Below are 18,781 nucleotides of genomic sequence, written 5' to 3' on the forward strand. Positions count from 1 at the left end.
CTGTTATTAGATGTTCAAGATCTGTTTTACCAGAGGCTGTCATTGTCATAACTGTAATAGAAAGTGATGTCTTACCTCACCACCATGCTGCCATCTGCTGTCCAACAGTTAAAGGTTTCCCATCTACTGCTCCCCACCGTAAACCTGTTACCTTGACCTGATAAAACTATATGTAGTGTGAGTTCAAAACCAGGACAAAAAAAAGAAAAAAAAAACTAATTATTTCCCTGCTTGATGTTAGATAGCCAAGTTATTAATTTTTTCCAGTGCATATTTCAAAGAGGCCTCAAGACACTGTACCCTTTGGGTTTTCCCTTTAAAGCTCAAGGAGTGTTTCACTAATTGGCAGGAAGTAGTCCACTTCAATTAAAACACTGTACAAGGCTCTGGCCAAATGTTTACTAAGCCAGATTCTACCGGCAGACTTACTAACGTGTACACACACGCACACGCGCGCACACACACACACACACACACACACACACACACACACACACACACACACACACACACACAAGGAAGGTCAGCAATCTAATGACAAAGCTTTGATTCACCTATGAGAATGTGCTTACAGGTGTGGTTGCAGAAATGGGGGTACTGAGTACATGTACAGCATGCACATGGTTACAATGCTTCACCCAAACATAATCAAATCAAAAAAGAAAAGATACGAAAAGAAAGAAGTCATTTTCATTTGAGAATAATTGTCGGTAGCTCTGGCTTATTTCAAACACTAAGGAAAAGAAAGATAAGAGAGAAAAAAAAAACACAACGAAACAAGTGATCCCTGTCTTGTCAAATTAATAAAACTGAAGTGGAAATGGTAAAAAAAAAAAAAAAGTAGGAAGTTACTGTAAAATGTGTTAGAAAATACAGACTCTATTCCTGTCAAGAGTGTTCATTATTAGTATGAAGCAATGCTACCACTGATACTATTACTCTACAGGTACTACTACTACTACTACTACTACTACTATTACCACCACCGCTAGTAAAAATGGTAATTTTAGGCACCTTACTGCAGAGCAGGAGGTAGTTCATCTAGCAGCCAATGGCATTTTAGCCTGGTGCTTTGTCTCCATCTTGTGGTGAAATGTTGGAACGACAGTCTCTCAGCAGGTTCTTTTTTTGTGACGTCACGTGATTTGCAAGCGACAAAATCAGCTGTCACCATAGTAACAAACTAAAACCGTCCATGCTCAGATCCTTAACGCAAGTAAAAGTACTAAAACAGCCATGTAAAACATAACATTTTTAGAGTTGGAGCTCCTTTTAAATGCCCTTTTTAGAGTGAAGTAGTTTTGTCAAGTGGATCCCAACCCAGGGGTCGGACCCCCTCCAAAAGGTCACAACATAAATCTGAGATGAATAATGTATGGAAGCTGAGAAAGGCCATACTAGAAAATTGGTGAGTGTGGTCATTTTTGGCTTCCACAGTAATGGGACAGGAAAGAAGAGAAACAAAGTTAGGCTATACAAATCTGTATTCATTTTTTGGGGCTTTTTGCTAATCTTTGCTTTTTTGCAAATTATTGAATCATTTGAAAATCTTTGGGCCCCAAACAGTCATTTAAATGAATCTATCCTAGCAGTCTGTGTTTGGCTCATAGATAATCCGAAACATAACAAGGAGCCCCAACCAAGCCAAATGGTTTGCAGACAATGCTTTTACTTTTAATCTTCAAAATTGTGCGTATTTCCCTCTAAGTTGTAGCGAATTAGAAGCCCTTACATGTATTTAATTGTTGCTAACTGTATTTATGCTCTCTTTTTTAAACAACAAATGGAACATATATATAGATGATACAAAATCTGACACTAGAGCACTTTCACCTTTGTTTTGGGAATCCCTGTCATTCACAAAGCCCCCAAACAACAACACGTAGTAGTTGACATCCACATCAAAACAGTGAGGCGGTCACAAAGAGAGAAAATGAGACAGTTTTTAATTAAAAAAACAAAAACCTTTTCAGACACTTTTCAAAATACAGCAATACAACAGTTAAAACAAGCAGTAAGTAAGTCAAACAAATATAACAGATTCTACTGCCATACATCACTGAATGTTTCAGAGAGATATGCACAGCAGACACTGACTCTAGACAAGCTCAGGTGTAACCAGTACCCCTAATGATAGAGTCATTACATTTACATGTGGCATTATTATTATTATTATTATTATTATTATTTATGTTATTAGTGACTGTTGTCTCAGTCATTCATGTTAAATGTCCATGTGAGGAAAGCCGGCATCTTGCTTTTTGCAGCAGTTTAAAATAGTATAATAATTATACTATTGTACTTTAAGAAACATTCCATCTTTAAGGATTGTAATAATTCCCGATCCAAAATGTATATTTGTCATTTTTATTTTTTAATTTTCTTAATTTTTTTAACTGTATTTTGAAAAAACCTATCTGTATCTAAAAATAGAATAAACAACAAACTCATCTGAGTTGGAGACATTTGACAAGATTTGATCTGAAAAGAAATTTCTAAGAAACCAGTGAGGTACAAAAAGACTGAGCTGAATAACAGGTAGAAATGCTGCGAGATATCAAAGAAATGGATAACATGAGGAATGATTTATTATATTATGATCGGATTCATGTCCTTTAATTTTAAAACAATTGGGAGGTGTAGTTACTTTTGATTTGAGTAACACTCTGCACAGATTTTCACGTGATTATCTATTTGTCCTGAATGAATAGTTACAGCCAGTAGCATGAGCTTTATTTCCTCACTACAATTATTTTTAGCAAAGATCAGATGATGGTAAACTTAAGCCTAGATTAGTGCTTCAGTAAGTCAACTATACAATGGTACAAAGACTCACTTTACAGCCTTTTCAGTTTACATGCACAGCATGTCACGCCCAGTGATAAATACAGTGTCTGTCACAATAATTCAAAAAACATTCTTGAGTAATCAACTCTTACAAATCCATGGGCTGAGCTGCTTTGTGTGGGAATGACAGTGTAAGTCTGATGAATAGTAAGCCTTTCAGTAGCTTAAATATACTCAGTTGTTGTGCAATAAGTATGAAGGCTTATTCAAAGTTACAGTAGCTGGATCAAGTTCAAGTGCTTTGAAATTTCATGTGTCTGAAAATAAATATTTACACTTTTGTATTTAGGAGGAAAATCAACGAATACGATCTCAAACCGGTGAGATACTGAGAACAAAGAATTGTGATCTGTTCACAGAACAAAATCTGTCTACACAGTCAATAAACAAGTTTAGTCAGTAAACAAGCTGTAAAAATACATACACAATACATTCTCTGTCTTTGCTCCGTCCGAAAACAACATCCCATCTTTTCTTACATCAAGGCAGCTGTTGATGCCTGTCGGGAGCCCTGGTTTCAGGGACTAGTCATGCACTTGAACCTGTTTTTGAAGTAGAAGATTTCATTAATAATGTTACCATTAGCACTGGAGGACGAGTAACGGAATTTTTTGTAGGCCTTCTGGTCGTCTGTTTGACCCCAAGGTAGATGGATCTTTGATGCGTGGTTTATAATGATGTCACTACAGGAGCCAATGTGGAGAGAGCCCAGAGCGTCGATGAAGAACTCTGCAGAGTCGAAAGAAAATTAGGTTATGATAATCCTTGCTTTATTTTTTGCAGAGTTTGTTTCTTTGCTATCTGCAACTCAGCAGTGTCATAATGGCGATATACAGAGAATAGCTTGGTATGAGCTAAATATAGATAGACTCACCCAGATGAGCGCTCCGTGCCAGACGGGGGTTGAAGCCCACCTGCTGCACCTTGTCTGTTCGCACCATGAAGAAGTTGATGACGGCATCGGCTACCACACAGTTCGGAAATCCCTTGACGACGTGGTGGTAGCCATTTCTGATATGTAAACAGTCTCCCTCCTCTCCCCCTTCTTCCACTGAAATGGTGTGAAGGTATGTCGTAGTGTAACCTGTCACCTCTCGCACTGCACCACCAACCTGAAGTCATAACGGCAGAAATGTTACGACAATCAATACACAAGAAATAAAATTGTTAAGAATATATAACAATGACACTGTACTGTACTATATATTATACAGTATGTTATACCCTCCATAAAATGTGATTCACCCAAAAAGCGTCTCCCAGTTTAAAACCAGGCATGTTGCAGTCCAGTGACACACGTCTTGGATCACTGAGCATCCACATTTTATGTGAAAGAAGGCACCAGTATAAGACGGCCTGATTTCTGATCTGATCCGTACATATACACGAAACTATACAGCACACATACTTACTTACTTGTTTTAAAGAGAAGTTCATAAAAATCTGGTCATGCCTTTAATAACTCAGAAAGAAGGAAGTTGTTGACACTTGACCACACTAAATCACTAATGACATGATAAAAAAAAAAAACCCACCTCTCCAACAAAAGAACAATATGATATATTGTATTGTAAAAACCATGAAGCTACTTCTACTTTATTTCTTTTGGAGGGAAAAATGATTCACAACTGTTTTTACAATCAGGTTACACTGACTTTACTGTACTCAACTTCCTGCATCTGGGTAGATACTGAAGAAATTGCAGTCTGCATTAAATGCTCTGTATCAAATGTGTTTTTAAATTTTTTATGACAGTACAGCAGGACAATGATCCTAAACAAAGGCCTTATTCAGGCAATAACAGCTGTCACTGTGTTATACAATGGGTTACTGTTTAGACACCCCTATGGCTGACACTTTTATTGTCCATTGCGTGGGGTAGAGGAGAGCATAACTTAGAGAATACAGCCCAAATGCAATTATTGTCAATGATTAGCTAAGTAGGGCAAAGGACAAGACACATGTAATATTAATTAGGTAAGAACATGTGACAATGCAGTTTTTAGTGTCCAACAGCATCTTCACACATAAATGTTTAGGATAAAGTTTTGCCTTATTCGGAGTAAGGTGCAGAGAAATGTTGCAACCATGTGATACCTGGGAATATATAACCAAATATAGACATCTTCAGAACTTGGTGTGGCGCAACTATGGTTCACTTGCTGTCATTGCACTGCTCATCACTTTCTCTGCGGCACGTCAGTTTGCATCAATACTTCTGCCTGAGACGTGAACTCCTGGGAATCACAAGAATTTCAATCACAGAGGCCAGGTAACTCAAGAGTTGAAAAAAAAGTAAAAAAACAGGAAATGTTCTTGATAGCTGACCTTAATCCTCTTGTACATGTGTTTCATTTGCTTTGAACGACAAAAAGACAACAAGCTAAATACACAGCACAACATAGGCCTGGTAGATCATCACCAGGGAAGTTAGTAAGTGTGTGCCAATGTCTATAAACCTCAGACAGCTAAAAAGCAGTTCTCTCTGTTAATGTAATATAAGGTCAGGTATAAGTTTATCTACTATATATACGGTATGTAGTACCTCCTAGAGCAAGTGCGTCACGAGTCAATGAAAACAATACAAGACCAACAAGTACCACAAAATAATACCATACCAAGACATTTAAAACAGCCCAGAGAACGGCCAGGAGAGCAAAAGCTCCAACACTGTTAGTTGTGCGTTTTGATCGAGGGACAGACAGCAAAGCCCAGGTCATAAGACCTGAGAGACCTGCCTGAAGAGGTGGGGGGATAAATGAATCATGGATGCATCTGGAGCTGGATTATAGAGTCGTGTATGTGATTAATAGAATCTGAAACCACATTCAGATCGGTTCATTTCTCTAGGGGAGGTGTAGTGATTTTAACCCCACCTGTGGTGGTCAGAGATTCTAATCTATTTATTTTAATTAGTACAGTATGTACAGTTGCCAACAACGCATCAGATATCTGTAACACACAATGTATTGCATCTGGTTCACGCATCTCACCAGATCTAGAGTGGTCTTCTCCAGGATGTCCACCATCTTCTCCAACTTGGTGTTTGCAGTGAAGATGAAGTCATCATCCGCCCAGAGCACATACTTGGTGGTCACTTGAGACACTGCCAGGTTTCTTCCTGCAAACCAGCCCTGTATACAGCAGATGAACAGCGGTCAAAATGCATTAACTGCACTTTTATGATTCTATTCACATATTTGCACAATCACTGTGTGTGTGGGTTGAGATTTAACAGTCCTTAAATCTAAATAACATGCTTGGAGACTCACTAGTTCTCTGATATTCTACAAATAATCTCACTGTATAATCTGTGTCAGAAATGCACATAGGATCAGTTAAATCCCGGTGTTGTGTCATGAGACTCAAATTATGATCATGCTATGCCTGCTTTGTGTAATATTACGCAATGTTTTGGAGAGATGAGTGTGTGTCTCGTTTGTTTCTTGAGCAAGAGGAAACAATGTTGGGTTTTCCCTGAATAGTTAGTTAGTTCCTAGTTGTGAGGACCTGGGCTGCGGCAGCTGAAGGAATGTTTAGTCAGTCTACTGGTCCAGTCCCGAGTCTTATATGAACATGTCAGGCTGGGTCGGGACCAGAATTTAAAGATATAAAGATAATTGTAGGCAAAGTGTCCGATGCTGAGCTTGGCAGGTGCGCTCTGCAAAACTGCAAAACTGTAAAAATTCATGAGTCTGGACAGAAGAGGACAAATGTGTTCCCATTCTGAAAAAGTGTTTAAACCTATCAATTATATTATCTAACATAGGACCCAACTGTCATAGCATATATGACACACTGATCACAGTTATACTTCACAGAGACACACTCAAACTTCTTTACCTTTCCAAATGGCATGATGTAATGTTCAATGTGAGGCCCAGTCACTGGCTGAGGGTGTTCATTATCATCCGCTATCACTATGGTGACGGTGGGATAGTATTGCCGTATGCTGTCAATGAGATCTTTGAGTTTGTCATAGCGTAGAAAGGTCTTGGTGGCGATGGTAACAAGGGCACTAATATTGTACTCTAAATGGAAACAAAAAACACAGTTATATTCCACTGTGGCATTCAGGCGCTTTGAACAAATAAAAACTGATAATGACTGCTGCTCACAAACCTCTTTGGTATCCGGAGTTGTAAAGTCTGGGGATGGTTCCATGTCCAACTTTAATGGTGAAAAATGACTGGTGGCCTTTAGTTGCAAACTCCACTGCAGATCAAAATGACAATTGTGATGCAATCAGGTTTCAGACTTCAGGGGTGGATATCCAAAAAGTACTTTTCAGTTCGTTGCCACAGTGTATCATTTACTTCTCAGAAACACTAAGCACCCCACCCCCCACACAAAGATTTGAGTGTGACCTATTGTGAAATCACAAACAACTAACTGAATCTTTCATCAGCTTGTGGTTTGTGTCTTCCCTTCACAGTCACAGTCAATGATAGTTCTGTGAGTTGGTGACATGTGCAGTTCAAGAGGGTGGGGATATTAGCAATCAATCTTGAAAAAAAGATTCATTTTAACATGCTAATGGCAACTGAGAATTTTGAAATTGTCTAAAGAACAAACAAACACGTTTTCAAGTTTTAAATTTGTATCTCAACCTCATGCAAAAACTTTCTTTAGAGGATTATTTGAAATGAACAATTTATTGTGACGTTCTTAGACGTTTCTAACAGGTGTTGGACCGAAATGTTGCAATAAATTACTTGCTGCAAGTCAGACAGTGTGCAGCATTTTTTGATTGCCACTTTGGATCCCACATCCAGTTCCTATGCACCTGCCTCACATAAAAGATGTGCAAAGTTTCCTCTATGAAATTATCTGCCAATCATTCCAGATGTGGTCAGTCAGACAGCTTAAGAAACACAATGTTTGAAATAAGCTTAAGCTAAGGTTTTGAACCTTATATACAGGTGCGGCTATTCTGTGGATTTTTCTTCCACCGCTAGGGGGCGCTCTAACTGGAATTAGAATAAAAAATAAGATAGACGAAAAATCAATGCAAAGAAGAATACGCTACTTTTTCTTTAGCAGATAAATTACCAACTGGTCATTATAAAAATCCACCATCACCAACGGGTTCCGAAAGGCTGGACTGCTACGCGAAGAGAGCGGCGCACCTTCAGGGTCAACTTCACCGGAGGATGACAGTGACACGGAGAGCGAGACTGATGGAGACAGATGTGACGAAGCGCTTCTGAGGCTGTTCAACTCCGACACTGAAGAAGACGACTTCATGGGTTTCAGCGAAGATGATTAAAGTGACTTGTGGTTTCAAACACAGGAGAAATTAAAGTAAATAAATGCTGTTTTCTTTATCTTGGTTCTGTTCCGTTTTAATCAGCAAAGTTGCTGCCGTGTTAAAAGGCACTGTTCGGGAAGAATCTGTTCAGGTATATACATGTACATTTACAGTTCAAAATCGTTCTGTACATGCAGTAAATATCTAATTTTCCAACATAGATATCTGCGGCTTATAGCCCGGTGCGGCTTGTATATCTCTTTTTTTTTTTAAAATAGAGCGGATGCGGCTTATATACAGGTGCGCTCTATAGTCCGGAAAATATATATATATATAACATATAGTGCGTGCATCTAGCACATCATGCCACAGTTTAGTTTCGGTATGGCACAGCCTCTCAGAGAAATGTGTTTCAGGGAGTATCTGTTTGACAATCCTTTGTGGCTCTGTTGTTTGTCACGATATTGAAAGTGTTTTTGGACACCATTAAAACAATCTTTGGCAATGAAGTTTCCCACAAAGCATTTGACACATTTCTCCAAAAAAAGAATCACATACTGGGTCTTAACACCGTCACGTGCGCAGGCCTTCTAAATTTCTCCTTAAAAATGAGATAATAGATGTCTTATTCCTATTAAGGCTTCATCTGCCAGAGGCTTTACTGATCAGCCTGTTACTGACAGTCAAATTTGGTTTCCTCAACATCACATCACTGTCTAGTAAAGCATTACTAATTAATGACTTGATTCTTAAGCTGGATATGATTGGTCTTTGTGAAACATGGCTTAAAGCAAACATTGTCCTACCTGTTAATGAAGCCTCTTCATCTGATTCTACTAATGCACACGCTGCTCCAGCTACTAAGCAAAGATGGGGGTCTGGCATTAATCTACAAGTCAAGTTTCAGATGAACATCTAAACTTGAAGTGACTTTTCACCTTTTTGAAGCTCTTGTATTGAAATCATCTCCATCAGCTGAGAATGGGCCTCTCCAGGATGACAGACTACGACCATTTCATTTTGTGGCACTTTACAGACCAGCCGGCCCTTATTCACAGTTCACAGAATCATTTGGTGAATTTATCCAAAGTCTTATTACAGACACTGACCACATTCTAACATCTCTTAGCTGCTTGTCCTTTATACCCTATCATTTTCTAGATGTTCTCAGTCATAAAATAGATGAGATTAGTTATACAATCACCTCCTCTACTCCAGCTTTTACAGAACAAAGCTCTCCAAAGACCAATGTTGGGACCTTCAGTGTTGAACATTATTAATTTATCATTAACAACTGGCACTGTCCCCAGTAGCTTTAAGGCTTTAAGTCTGCTGTGATTAAACCTTTATTTAAAAAAAAAAACACACCTTGATCCATGGTCCCTAAATAATTATCAGCCAGTCTCAAACCTTCCTTTCTTTTCTAAAGTATTGGAAAAAGTTGTGCCTCAGGAGCTTTCACCTCACTTGTCTAATAATAATCTTTTTTGAAGCGTTCCAGTCTGCCTTCAGGGCCAGTCACTCCACTGACAGAGCGCTCACTGAAGTAGTAAATGATCTTCTGATCTCCATGGATACAGACTCCACCTCTGTGCTCCTCCTACTGGACCTCAGTACAGCCTTCGATGCCAAAGATCATTCACATTCAGTTTCTAGCCTGGCCATACCCTGGTTAAAGTCCTACTTATCTGACACAGTGTGTCTCCTATAATAACACTATATCAACACACCCTGCCTCTGCTTTTCTCTATCCACATTTCACCTCATGACCAAATTATGCGCAGCCATGGAGTTAATTTCCACTGTTATGCTGATGATACTCTAGCTGTATGTGCCCATAAAGGCTGACCATTCCTCTAAGATTATGAATTTAGAGGTCTGTTTGTCTGCTGAGAAAAGCTGGATGTCTCTCACTTTTTTGCTCCTAAATTCAGAAAAAACTGAGATGCTGGTCATTGGCCTGAGCCGACATAGGCACCAGTTTGATCAAGTTACGATAACTCTCTCGACAGTTTTGTGATTTCTCATAGTCTGACAGCCAAGAATCTGGGTGTCACATTCGATCCTACCCTCTCCTTCAATCAGCACATTTAAGATATCACCAAGACTGCCTTTTTTCACCTACATAACATAGCTAAGATTCAGTCTTCTCTATCTATGACTGATGCTGAAATCTTAATTACTGCCTTGTTTCATCAAGACTTGACTATTGTAACATTTTGTTTTCTGGCCTGCCACATGTTATTGTTAAAAGTCTTCAAATGGTTCAGAATGCTACAGCTAGAATTGTTACCAAATCCAGAAAATCTGAACATATTACACCAATTTTAGCTTCTCTTCATTGGTTCCCTGTCCAAACATACAAAGCTGTATATGGACTTGCTCTTATGTACCTGTCCGATCTGCTTAAACTTTATACTCCATGTCATGCTCTCTGGTCCCAGATTTTATTGCTCCTGTCCTGTGTGATCCTCAGTTGTTCAGTTCCTGGGTCAGTGGGACCAGTAACCAGTAACTAATTTCTTGCTTTATCTCTTCTTTGCTGACCCCCAGCCATGCCGTCTCCAGGCTGCTCTCCAGCTTAGAAAGCAAGGAGGTGAAGTTCCTCCACCTGGGCCTGCAGCTGCTGTGAGCGACTACGTGCAACCTCCACCTGCTGCCACCCCTCAGATGCCGGCTGTGCTGCTGGTTGAGATGATCGCGCAGAGGTAGACGTGTCTGTGAAGAAGCCCCTCTGTTCAGCGTTGTTCTTGACACACACTCTCCAAACGCTCCAGCACCTGTTCCTTCTGCGTGAGACGCAACACCTGCTCCTTCATGGCACTGATCAGCTTCACATCCTGCAGCCTGTTGTGGTTTCCTTTTTCTGTTGGAGCTTCAGTTTAAACCGTAGCTCATGCCTTTCTCTGCTCCAGCTCCTCCTGCTTGTCTGCATACTGCTCATGAAGTTTTTCCCTCTGCTCTTTAAACGTTTTTCCAGGAGCAACGTTTGGTCCTGCCAAAATAACCTCTTCTGCCTTTTTGTACAGCTAGAAGTTAATTGGGATCTAATCTGTTACTTCCTCATCTCCGTAGTCTAAATAGAAATCCTCCTCCAAGTCCAGTTTCTTGGACTTGAAGCTCCATTCATCCAGTTGATCCATGACAGAGTAAATTCAGATTTTTATGTTTTCTTTTTCAAATCAGCCTGAAATGGTGCCTCACATGTATGAATAAGATATCTATCCATAACACCTGACTGCTGCTGCTGTCTCATTGAGTATCTGCATGTGAATGAAGCTCTACGGTGAAAGTAAGCTGCTGCTCCCTCCTGTCAACAGCAGGGGACTCTTTGCCTCAACCACTAACAACCTATACTAAACCAGGGCTCAAAGTCACCAAAGTCATGCTGTGTCACAGAAAATGACTCATACAAAACCTCATGCAAAAACTTTGGCACGCTTTTCTGTTTAATTTTACATTGTGAAAGCAGTCTTTTGCTGTCTGTCACATCTCACCTGGCTCCACCTGTGTGCTGTACACTTCGCTTGGCAGACAGCAAGATTAAAGGTAGTTATTTTTTGGTGTTCATTCACAATCCCATGGGGATTGATTGCACCTGAATGCACTATATATTTACGGATAAAAATAACCTTGTATTGATATTTCTTACACTCCTTAAAGTGTAGTGAGATACTTTCTCCACCTTGAGGAAGTATGTCATCACTTCCCTCTAAAAGGTTTAACGGTACATATGACATTCTACTTTTAGATTCAACATAGGATCCACATAATAACTTTACCTGTATCTGCTGTCTTTGGATGGAAAACAGTGTTTCTATAGGTGACGAACTGCAGCTGCCGGTTCAGAGCTGAGAGAAGAGGACTCGACAATATCATATGCATCTCTCCATCTCCTTTGACAGAGACACTGTCCACTGTAGCAGCAACATCAAAAGTCCCCAGCTTCGCTGTCAGAGACACCTGTTACACAAAATGCATGTTTTGGGGGAAAAAATTAAACAAAGACATTTAATGTTTATGCAAAAAAATAGCATATGTCAACCCCAATGAAAAACCCAGAATGAGAAAAATTACCGTATGGCTTGATTTTGTTTCTTCTTTAAGACCCAAGCCTATGGAAAGAGAGGAATCATTATCAGGGATATCAACATGGGATGATAGTGAAGCATTTTAACAGAGTTAAAGAACAAACACTGCACTGACAGTCGGTGAAGAGGTAACATTTAAATCATCAGTTTTTTTATATTGTGTATTGTGCCGTGTTAAATATGCTTTTACCAGGAATGATGATTGTTTTGAGGGGTCGCACCTCCACCCCCTGGGTAGGATACTGAAGAGGACTGTTGGCCTCAGCTACAATAAGCAAATCTGCAGGACTGAAGGACCTTTACACACAGAACATACAGTATTAGATATATAACGTAGCTGCACTGCTTCATCACCGTGCAGTCAATACCATAGTCTTAATATTCACAGAGAAGGCAATTCAATGCGATTTCACTGTATGTTTCCGGTCTTGAGCTAAAGTAAATCATTCACTGGACAAAACTAGCCTTAATTGATATTATATTTCATTTTCAGGGGTTAGGGCCCCTATCTTACTTCCAGCAAAGTGCCTTTGCAAGTTTCTGACTGACACAGTTGTCATTTTCCGGGAAACAACTATTTTCGGTGTAAAGATATAATGGTGTCCTGAGCAGAGAACAAAGTACACCCCTTCTGTGTGTGTAGTGAAGCAAGCTTCTCTGTTCTTTGTTTTGGTGTACTCGATGGGTACATAATGTTAGATGTCTGTTTTCATTAGTGACCAGCTAGCTGTTCATCAAATGTTGCTGTCACTAGTCGGCTTAATGCCAGCATTGCCATGGAGCATATCACAGCAAAGCTTACAGATTATTTAAGAAACTAAGTACAACCCTTTTGAACCATGTGCCTGGTGCTTATCCACTTTTGCTAGTTCTAAAAGTGGATATGGACACACCCCAAAAGCGCCTGGGTCGTACACTTTGAACACTGCGTTTTTACGGAACATCACTTAGAACAGTCTTAGATGTGCATTCAGTGTTTATGCACCAGAAGTATGGAACAGTTGGCCTGCTGATTTGAGCTTTTCACTAACATCAAGTTTATATGCTTGTTTATGTAATTTCAGGGCAAAATAATACAAACAGCACACAAGGAGGGATGCTGTTTAGCTGCATATAGTGCAAGGACAATGCTAGCATAATGACAATACAGTACTAGGTAAGATGCTAAATATAAAGTGGACAGTGCATGCACTGCATCCTTTTGAAAACTATGCAAGATGCTATGCAACTGTGTGATTTAGAGCACCAAGGGTGCAGGCAAACATAACTAAAGCAGGTACACACTGGAGTTATGGACACTAATGAGAGCAAACACATTTGAACAAGGCCTTTAAATAGACTGCACTGGCAGTGTATTGAAATGCTATATCAGTGGTAGGTTAGCTGTCAACTGATACACTACAGAATGACTCGAAGGTATCTTAGCAAACTAGCAGTAGGTCATTCAGTAATGACTAAAGCTTGGTAACGGGAACCAAAACTTATTTCATACAGACTTTTTGCTGAGATCATCAAGCTGACAGTCATTACACAAGGGTTCACTGTCTATCATTTTCCATTAACTAAAACCTTACCTGCTCTGAAAGCTGCTGTACTCCTGAGCTCTGTGACGCTTTACACCCTCAGGGTCAGGGTGGGACTCTAAAAACGCGACATCAAAATTGTTGGCCCACACATGTGGGTTAAGCAGATTGGAGAATGGCAGTTTAAAAGTCTCCTTATCAGCCAGACACACACAAGTATTCTGAGCCAAACGACTGTGTAAAAAAAAAAAAAAAAGGCAGTGAATTGATGAGGATATAAATATGAATTCAGAGCAGAATAATATAATATAACAAAAATACAAAATAAAATCACAGTCATGCTGACAAATAACCCACCATGCCACATCCTCTTTTATATGGTAGGTTATGTCATTATATGAGCCAGTGATGTCTCGAATTTTCCCATCCAGGAGTTCCTTTATTGTACCCCCCTGTCGTGGCCGAATGTCAACTTCTGAGCTGGACCCAGGGCACCAAACATGATGCAAGAATAGCAGCACACCAATGCAGACAATCAGTCCAACACACTTCTTTGAGGTCTTATGCATCTAGAATGAAGATTAATACAAATGTCAAAATGGTAGACAAGTAGGCCTCACTGGATAAGACAAACAATACATGCATGTGAAAGACATAAGCCCTGTTTTTCACATGGGAAAAACTGAATTTGACTGGATTGTTGACAAGTTCACATGATTTTTCAGTTGGCTTGAAATTTATCTGGACTTGCCTGGATTATGTATTGTTCTGTAGGCTACAAGTGTTAGACCTTAAAAATCACGGAACATTGTTAAATTTCAAATTAGGAAAGATGAATTTTAACCCAATTAGGATTATCTGATCTAGAATCCATGTATCACACTGCAGATGCACAACTGACGTGTAAACCAGGTAATACACAACTGTTCATGCATCAGTATTGATCATTTAAACCACCTTTAATGAAAATAAAAAAGGTGTGACCTTTGCTTTAAAGCCCATGTGTATTTGAATGAAGTTTGTTATGAGGGGAAAGAAGGCTTCAACCCTAAATGTTACTCATTGTAAATGTTAAGGTGAGGTGAAGGTTAAATGTGTGTGTGAATTTTGCTATTATTTCCCTACACTGAAGCTAAATTATTACTCATTTAGAAACCGATTGTTGGGACAGTTATTCTCCTTAAAAGTAATATTGATGCCAGAGCAGAGTAATAATACCTTCTTGTTACTGTGAGAAACTTCTTGTTTTATGTTAGTGGGTGAATGATGCATTGTCAGTATTAGTGTTATTTTTGCATGCAATATCATGCTTCCGAATTAGTGTTTGTTATCTTCAAGAAACTTTCCTATCTCAGGCTGAAGACTCAGTTTTACCTCCATGAGACCATGACGGCAGAGTAATTACTTTGTCTCTTAGAAGTGTTGTTTATTAAGTTATTCCATTTACATTAGTTTGGTGTATTACAAAACATATGTAGCCTATTACTTACAGTGAATTGTCCTTCTATTCATGGTCAGTTACATGTTGTTAGGTGTGTGACCTGTGATCTTGTACTCTTTTGTTTCACTGTAGACCTCAGACAACCCTAAAGACCTTCATAACACAAACGAAAGTTCTGTCTGATGCACTTCCTCTTCATTGACTCACCCTGTCGACCACATTCACTTTATGGCAGGTTCACATTGCCAGATAGCTAACCGTCCTGCAATAAAGCCTCCCTTCTCCATGGCTGTAAAATTCAAATTGTGTTGATTCAACTTTATGGTCATTCTGGAGGCTGCAGCTTTTGGTGCTGTTGACTTGGATCATGTTATATAGACAGGTGTTTCTATTATTTTGTTCATCCCGTTTATATCAATGAGGGTAGGCTAAATGAAGCTTAGCGTAAGTTCAGTCAGGAAGTGTATCTCTATTCCGCTTCCATTCACAACTCTCTCATTTTCTCCCTCTCTCGCCCCTCTAATTGTAATCAGCTTGACTTCAGGTACCACTCTGTTCTCTCCCTCTCCACCGGTGGGGTTTTTCCTATACTTCGCACAGTCTCACCCCCTTTTCACATATGATGACATCACGATGGGGTCTAATCGCCAAAGACTCACATCTCTCAGTTTCCTTCCCTTGTTTCAAGCACATCAACTCAACTTCATCACAGCAGAAATGTAACAGTTTAATTACGTAATGTAAAGTGTCAAACTGCCTCCACCATTGTAGTTGGTGCAACTGCTATGTGGACAGTTAAAGTTCCTCATATGTTATATTGGTGCATCCCATATTTCCTCTTTCCTTTTTTGGTTTGGTAAATTACTGGCCCCCTGGTTATAATGCGAGTCAGTGAGTTTATCCTCTGTCGTTAGGTAGGACAGAGTTATTATGTTTGGAGATTTAAAAATTAACGTAGATGATGTTTCTTGTAGCTTTGCTGCTGATGCATGTTACTGATCATTAACACGTTCTGTTTAACTTGACTTCCTGCCCAGGAAACATGCGATTCTGAAATTATGACTTTTACTCCACTACACTTACACTTACACTTAAAAGACAAATATTGTACTTTTGACTCTACTACATTTCTGAAGTGAAGTACTTGTTACTGTGAAGCAGAGCTTTTAGTCAGAGGAATGAATCACGGCCAACTCCTCCACTGTCAGTCATGTTGTGCTGCTGCATGTTTGAACAGCTCGGTTGGCCACGCTAGATAAAGATGATTCTGAAGATTCTTCTAGTCCGTGTTTACATTTTTTAAATTAAATAAAGATTCATTTTGTTTTAAATGTTTTTAACACGTGTTTAACACGAGCAACATTCATCACTACCTACAGAAATGTGCTGTCCAACTTTAGAAAGCACGTCAAGGTGTTAAATGTTTGCTTGTTTCCAGATAAAGAGTTTGTAGTTGGCATCGTTTTGTTAATTCAATTGTGTTTTCAGGGTCATTCGATTGTATTTTGAACACTTGAGTATTTTTAAAGCAAGTACTCCAGTGCAAAGTTTAAAAAATATACTCAAGTAAAAAAGCTCAAGTAAAAATTTAACTGAACAACTTTCACTTGTATAGCAGTAATATTTGACCAGAAATATCTATAATGTGACTCAAGTAATTCCGCTGAGTACTTTGTCCACCTCTGTTCAAGGCACAGATGTCAGAGGACAGAGCAGCTATGGAAACCCACAAAGCTTCATCTGCATCAAGTGATTTTTAAATACAGATTACCAACATGGTTAATGCTTAAAGATGCAAGGGCTTCTTACTTTGCGAACCAGATTTAACACAATCCTAAAATCCTGTTGACACCATCAACAACATTGTCACTCCTGCATCTCCTGATGTGCCTGTTTTTTCAACAACAGCAACAAAATCATCCTTCATTTCTTAAAGTAATGATGGCCACTCGTTTCTCTTTACTTAGCTGATTGGTTCTTGCCATAATATGAATTCTAACAGTTGTCCAATAGGGCTGTCGGCTGTGTATCAACCTGACTTTTGCACAACACAACTGATTGTCCCAACCCCATTAATAAGGCATCTGATTCATTGAGGAATCTAAAATATAAGACCTATTTAAGAGTTAAGAGTTATTTCACACTTTTTTGTTAAGTACATAATTCCACATGTGTTCATTCATAGTTTTGATGCCTTCAGTGAGAATCTACAATGTAAATAGTCATGAAAATAAAGAAAACACATTGAATGAGAAGGTGTGTCCAAACTTTTGGCCTGTACTGTAGAACCTTAGGCACCTGCGTACATCTGTGATCTGCTTCATCCTTGTATCACTAGTAGGTCACTCAGGTCTTCTGACCAGGTTGTCATTTGCACTTCGCACTTTTGTGAAGCAGTTTGTGACTTTGCTAGAGCCTACTACATAAACTTTACTACTTACTGTACTGTTACTGTATTAAACATCTCAAACGCTAAAACGCTTATCTATAGGTCACTTTGCCTCCCAGTTCAGTAAAATGTTCCAACGTCATTTTCAAGAGAAAGTGAACGTGTAGCCTATACAAGCAACAAACTGGTGCATGATTGACGACTGATTGCGTGTCAACCGAGTTATTAAGCTGAATGAGCTCCCATAAAGGATATCCACATAGGATACACCAGTTATTAAAACTCTTTATTGAAAGGTCGAGCGTTATATTATAAAGCAATGAAAATAAGGTTAGACATTTGACCTTTAGAAGACGCCCTTAACTTTCTTCAAAAAATAGCCGATGTTTAACCAGAAAAATGTTCGCGCATTTCCACAAGCCTTCAAACTGCTCCCTTCTCTTTGGGAAATACTTGTCATGAAAAAAGGGGGAAAAGCGATGAAACCAACATTTCAAAACAACACGCCAAAAAACCCCAACATTTCTGTTCATAGACATAGCAGATATATAAAAAAAAAAAGACAGGAGAAAGATAGATGAATATTCTTACTGTTGTCGTTTCCGTGAAACAAATAGACTACTCCTCGTCCCTGTTCATCCCCACTACTCGCAACAACTAAGTGTGACAGCTGGATCAGAAAGGCGTGTTCATGTAGGTAAGTACGGATTCAAAGTTCGTTGAGCAGAAGCGACTCACAGACTTTTCTCGTACCCCACGCCAATGTTTGGACGTCACGGAGAGAAAAGTTGTATTTCCAGATTTAGAATAGACAATTGATGAACTAGTTTTCAGTGTCCAGTGATCCTGGACCTGTCCTGAGAACGCTTCTAAGCACACTCTGAAATAAGCACCTACATGTTTGAGTGTTTAGGAAGCGAAAAATAAACTTTACAGTGTCACAGAACAAATTTAAAGTCACCATCCGTTTGAATAACATGCTCGGCCTGATTTCAGTTGGCCTTAACTGTGCACAACAAATTTGTCACAAGTTTTTCGATTGATTTTGTCACATCACAATATTTGCAAAAGTTTATCATGGTCCAGTGTTTAATTTACACATGGGGAAGTTTAAAACCTGATAATGATAATGAACAACATTTGCATATTAGTTATCCGGATTAAGTAATTAATTCAAGATGAACTGCTGTTACCTGCCACACCTATTTTGGAGAGTAAAGAATGTTCTCCTCGCAAATA

The 18,781-nt window shown here is 39.2% G+C and overlaps 1 protein-coding gene across 1 annotated transcript; it reads right to left on the reverse strand.

Annotated features, from left to right (window-relative positions):
- Window positions 1-1,929: 1,929 nt before the first annotated feature.
- Window positions 1,930-18,306, reverse strand: b4galnt1a (beta-1,4-N-acetyl-galactosaminyl transferase 1a). The gene is made up of 11 exons (XM_023425180.2): window positions 18,134-18,306; window positions 14,070-14,281; window positions 13,764-13,946; window positions 12,380-12,486; window positions 12,176-12,213; window positions 11,881-12,061; window positions 6,970-7,062; window positions 6,691-6,878; window positions 5,841-5,981; window positions 3,722-3,959; window positions 1,930-3,576 (listed from the first exon to the last, which is right to left on the reverse strand). Exons 2-11 carry the CDS (start codon window positions 14,279-14,281, stop codon window positions 3,365-3,367), a joined length of 1,593 nt encoding a protein of 530 aa, XP_023280948.1. The 5' UTR covers window positions 18,134-18,306; the 3' UTR covers window positions 1,930-3,364.
- Window positions 18,307-18,781: the final 475 nt, after the last annotated feature.

Source organism: Seriola lalandi, unplaced genomic scaffold (assembly GCF_002814215.2).
Source record: "Seriola lalandi dorsalis isolate HSWRI2012SDOR001 ecotype SW California unplaced genomic scaffold, Sedor1 jcf7180002054767, whole genome shotgun sequence".
Taxonomy (NCBI): Eukaryota; Metazoa; Chordata; class Actinopteri; order Carangiformes; family Carangidae; genus Seriola; species Seriola lalandi.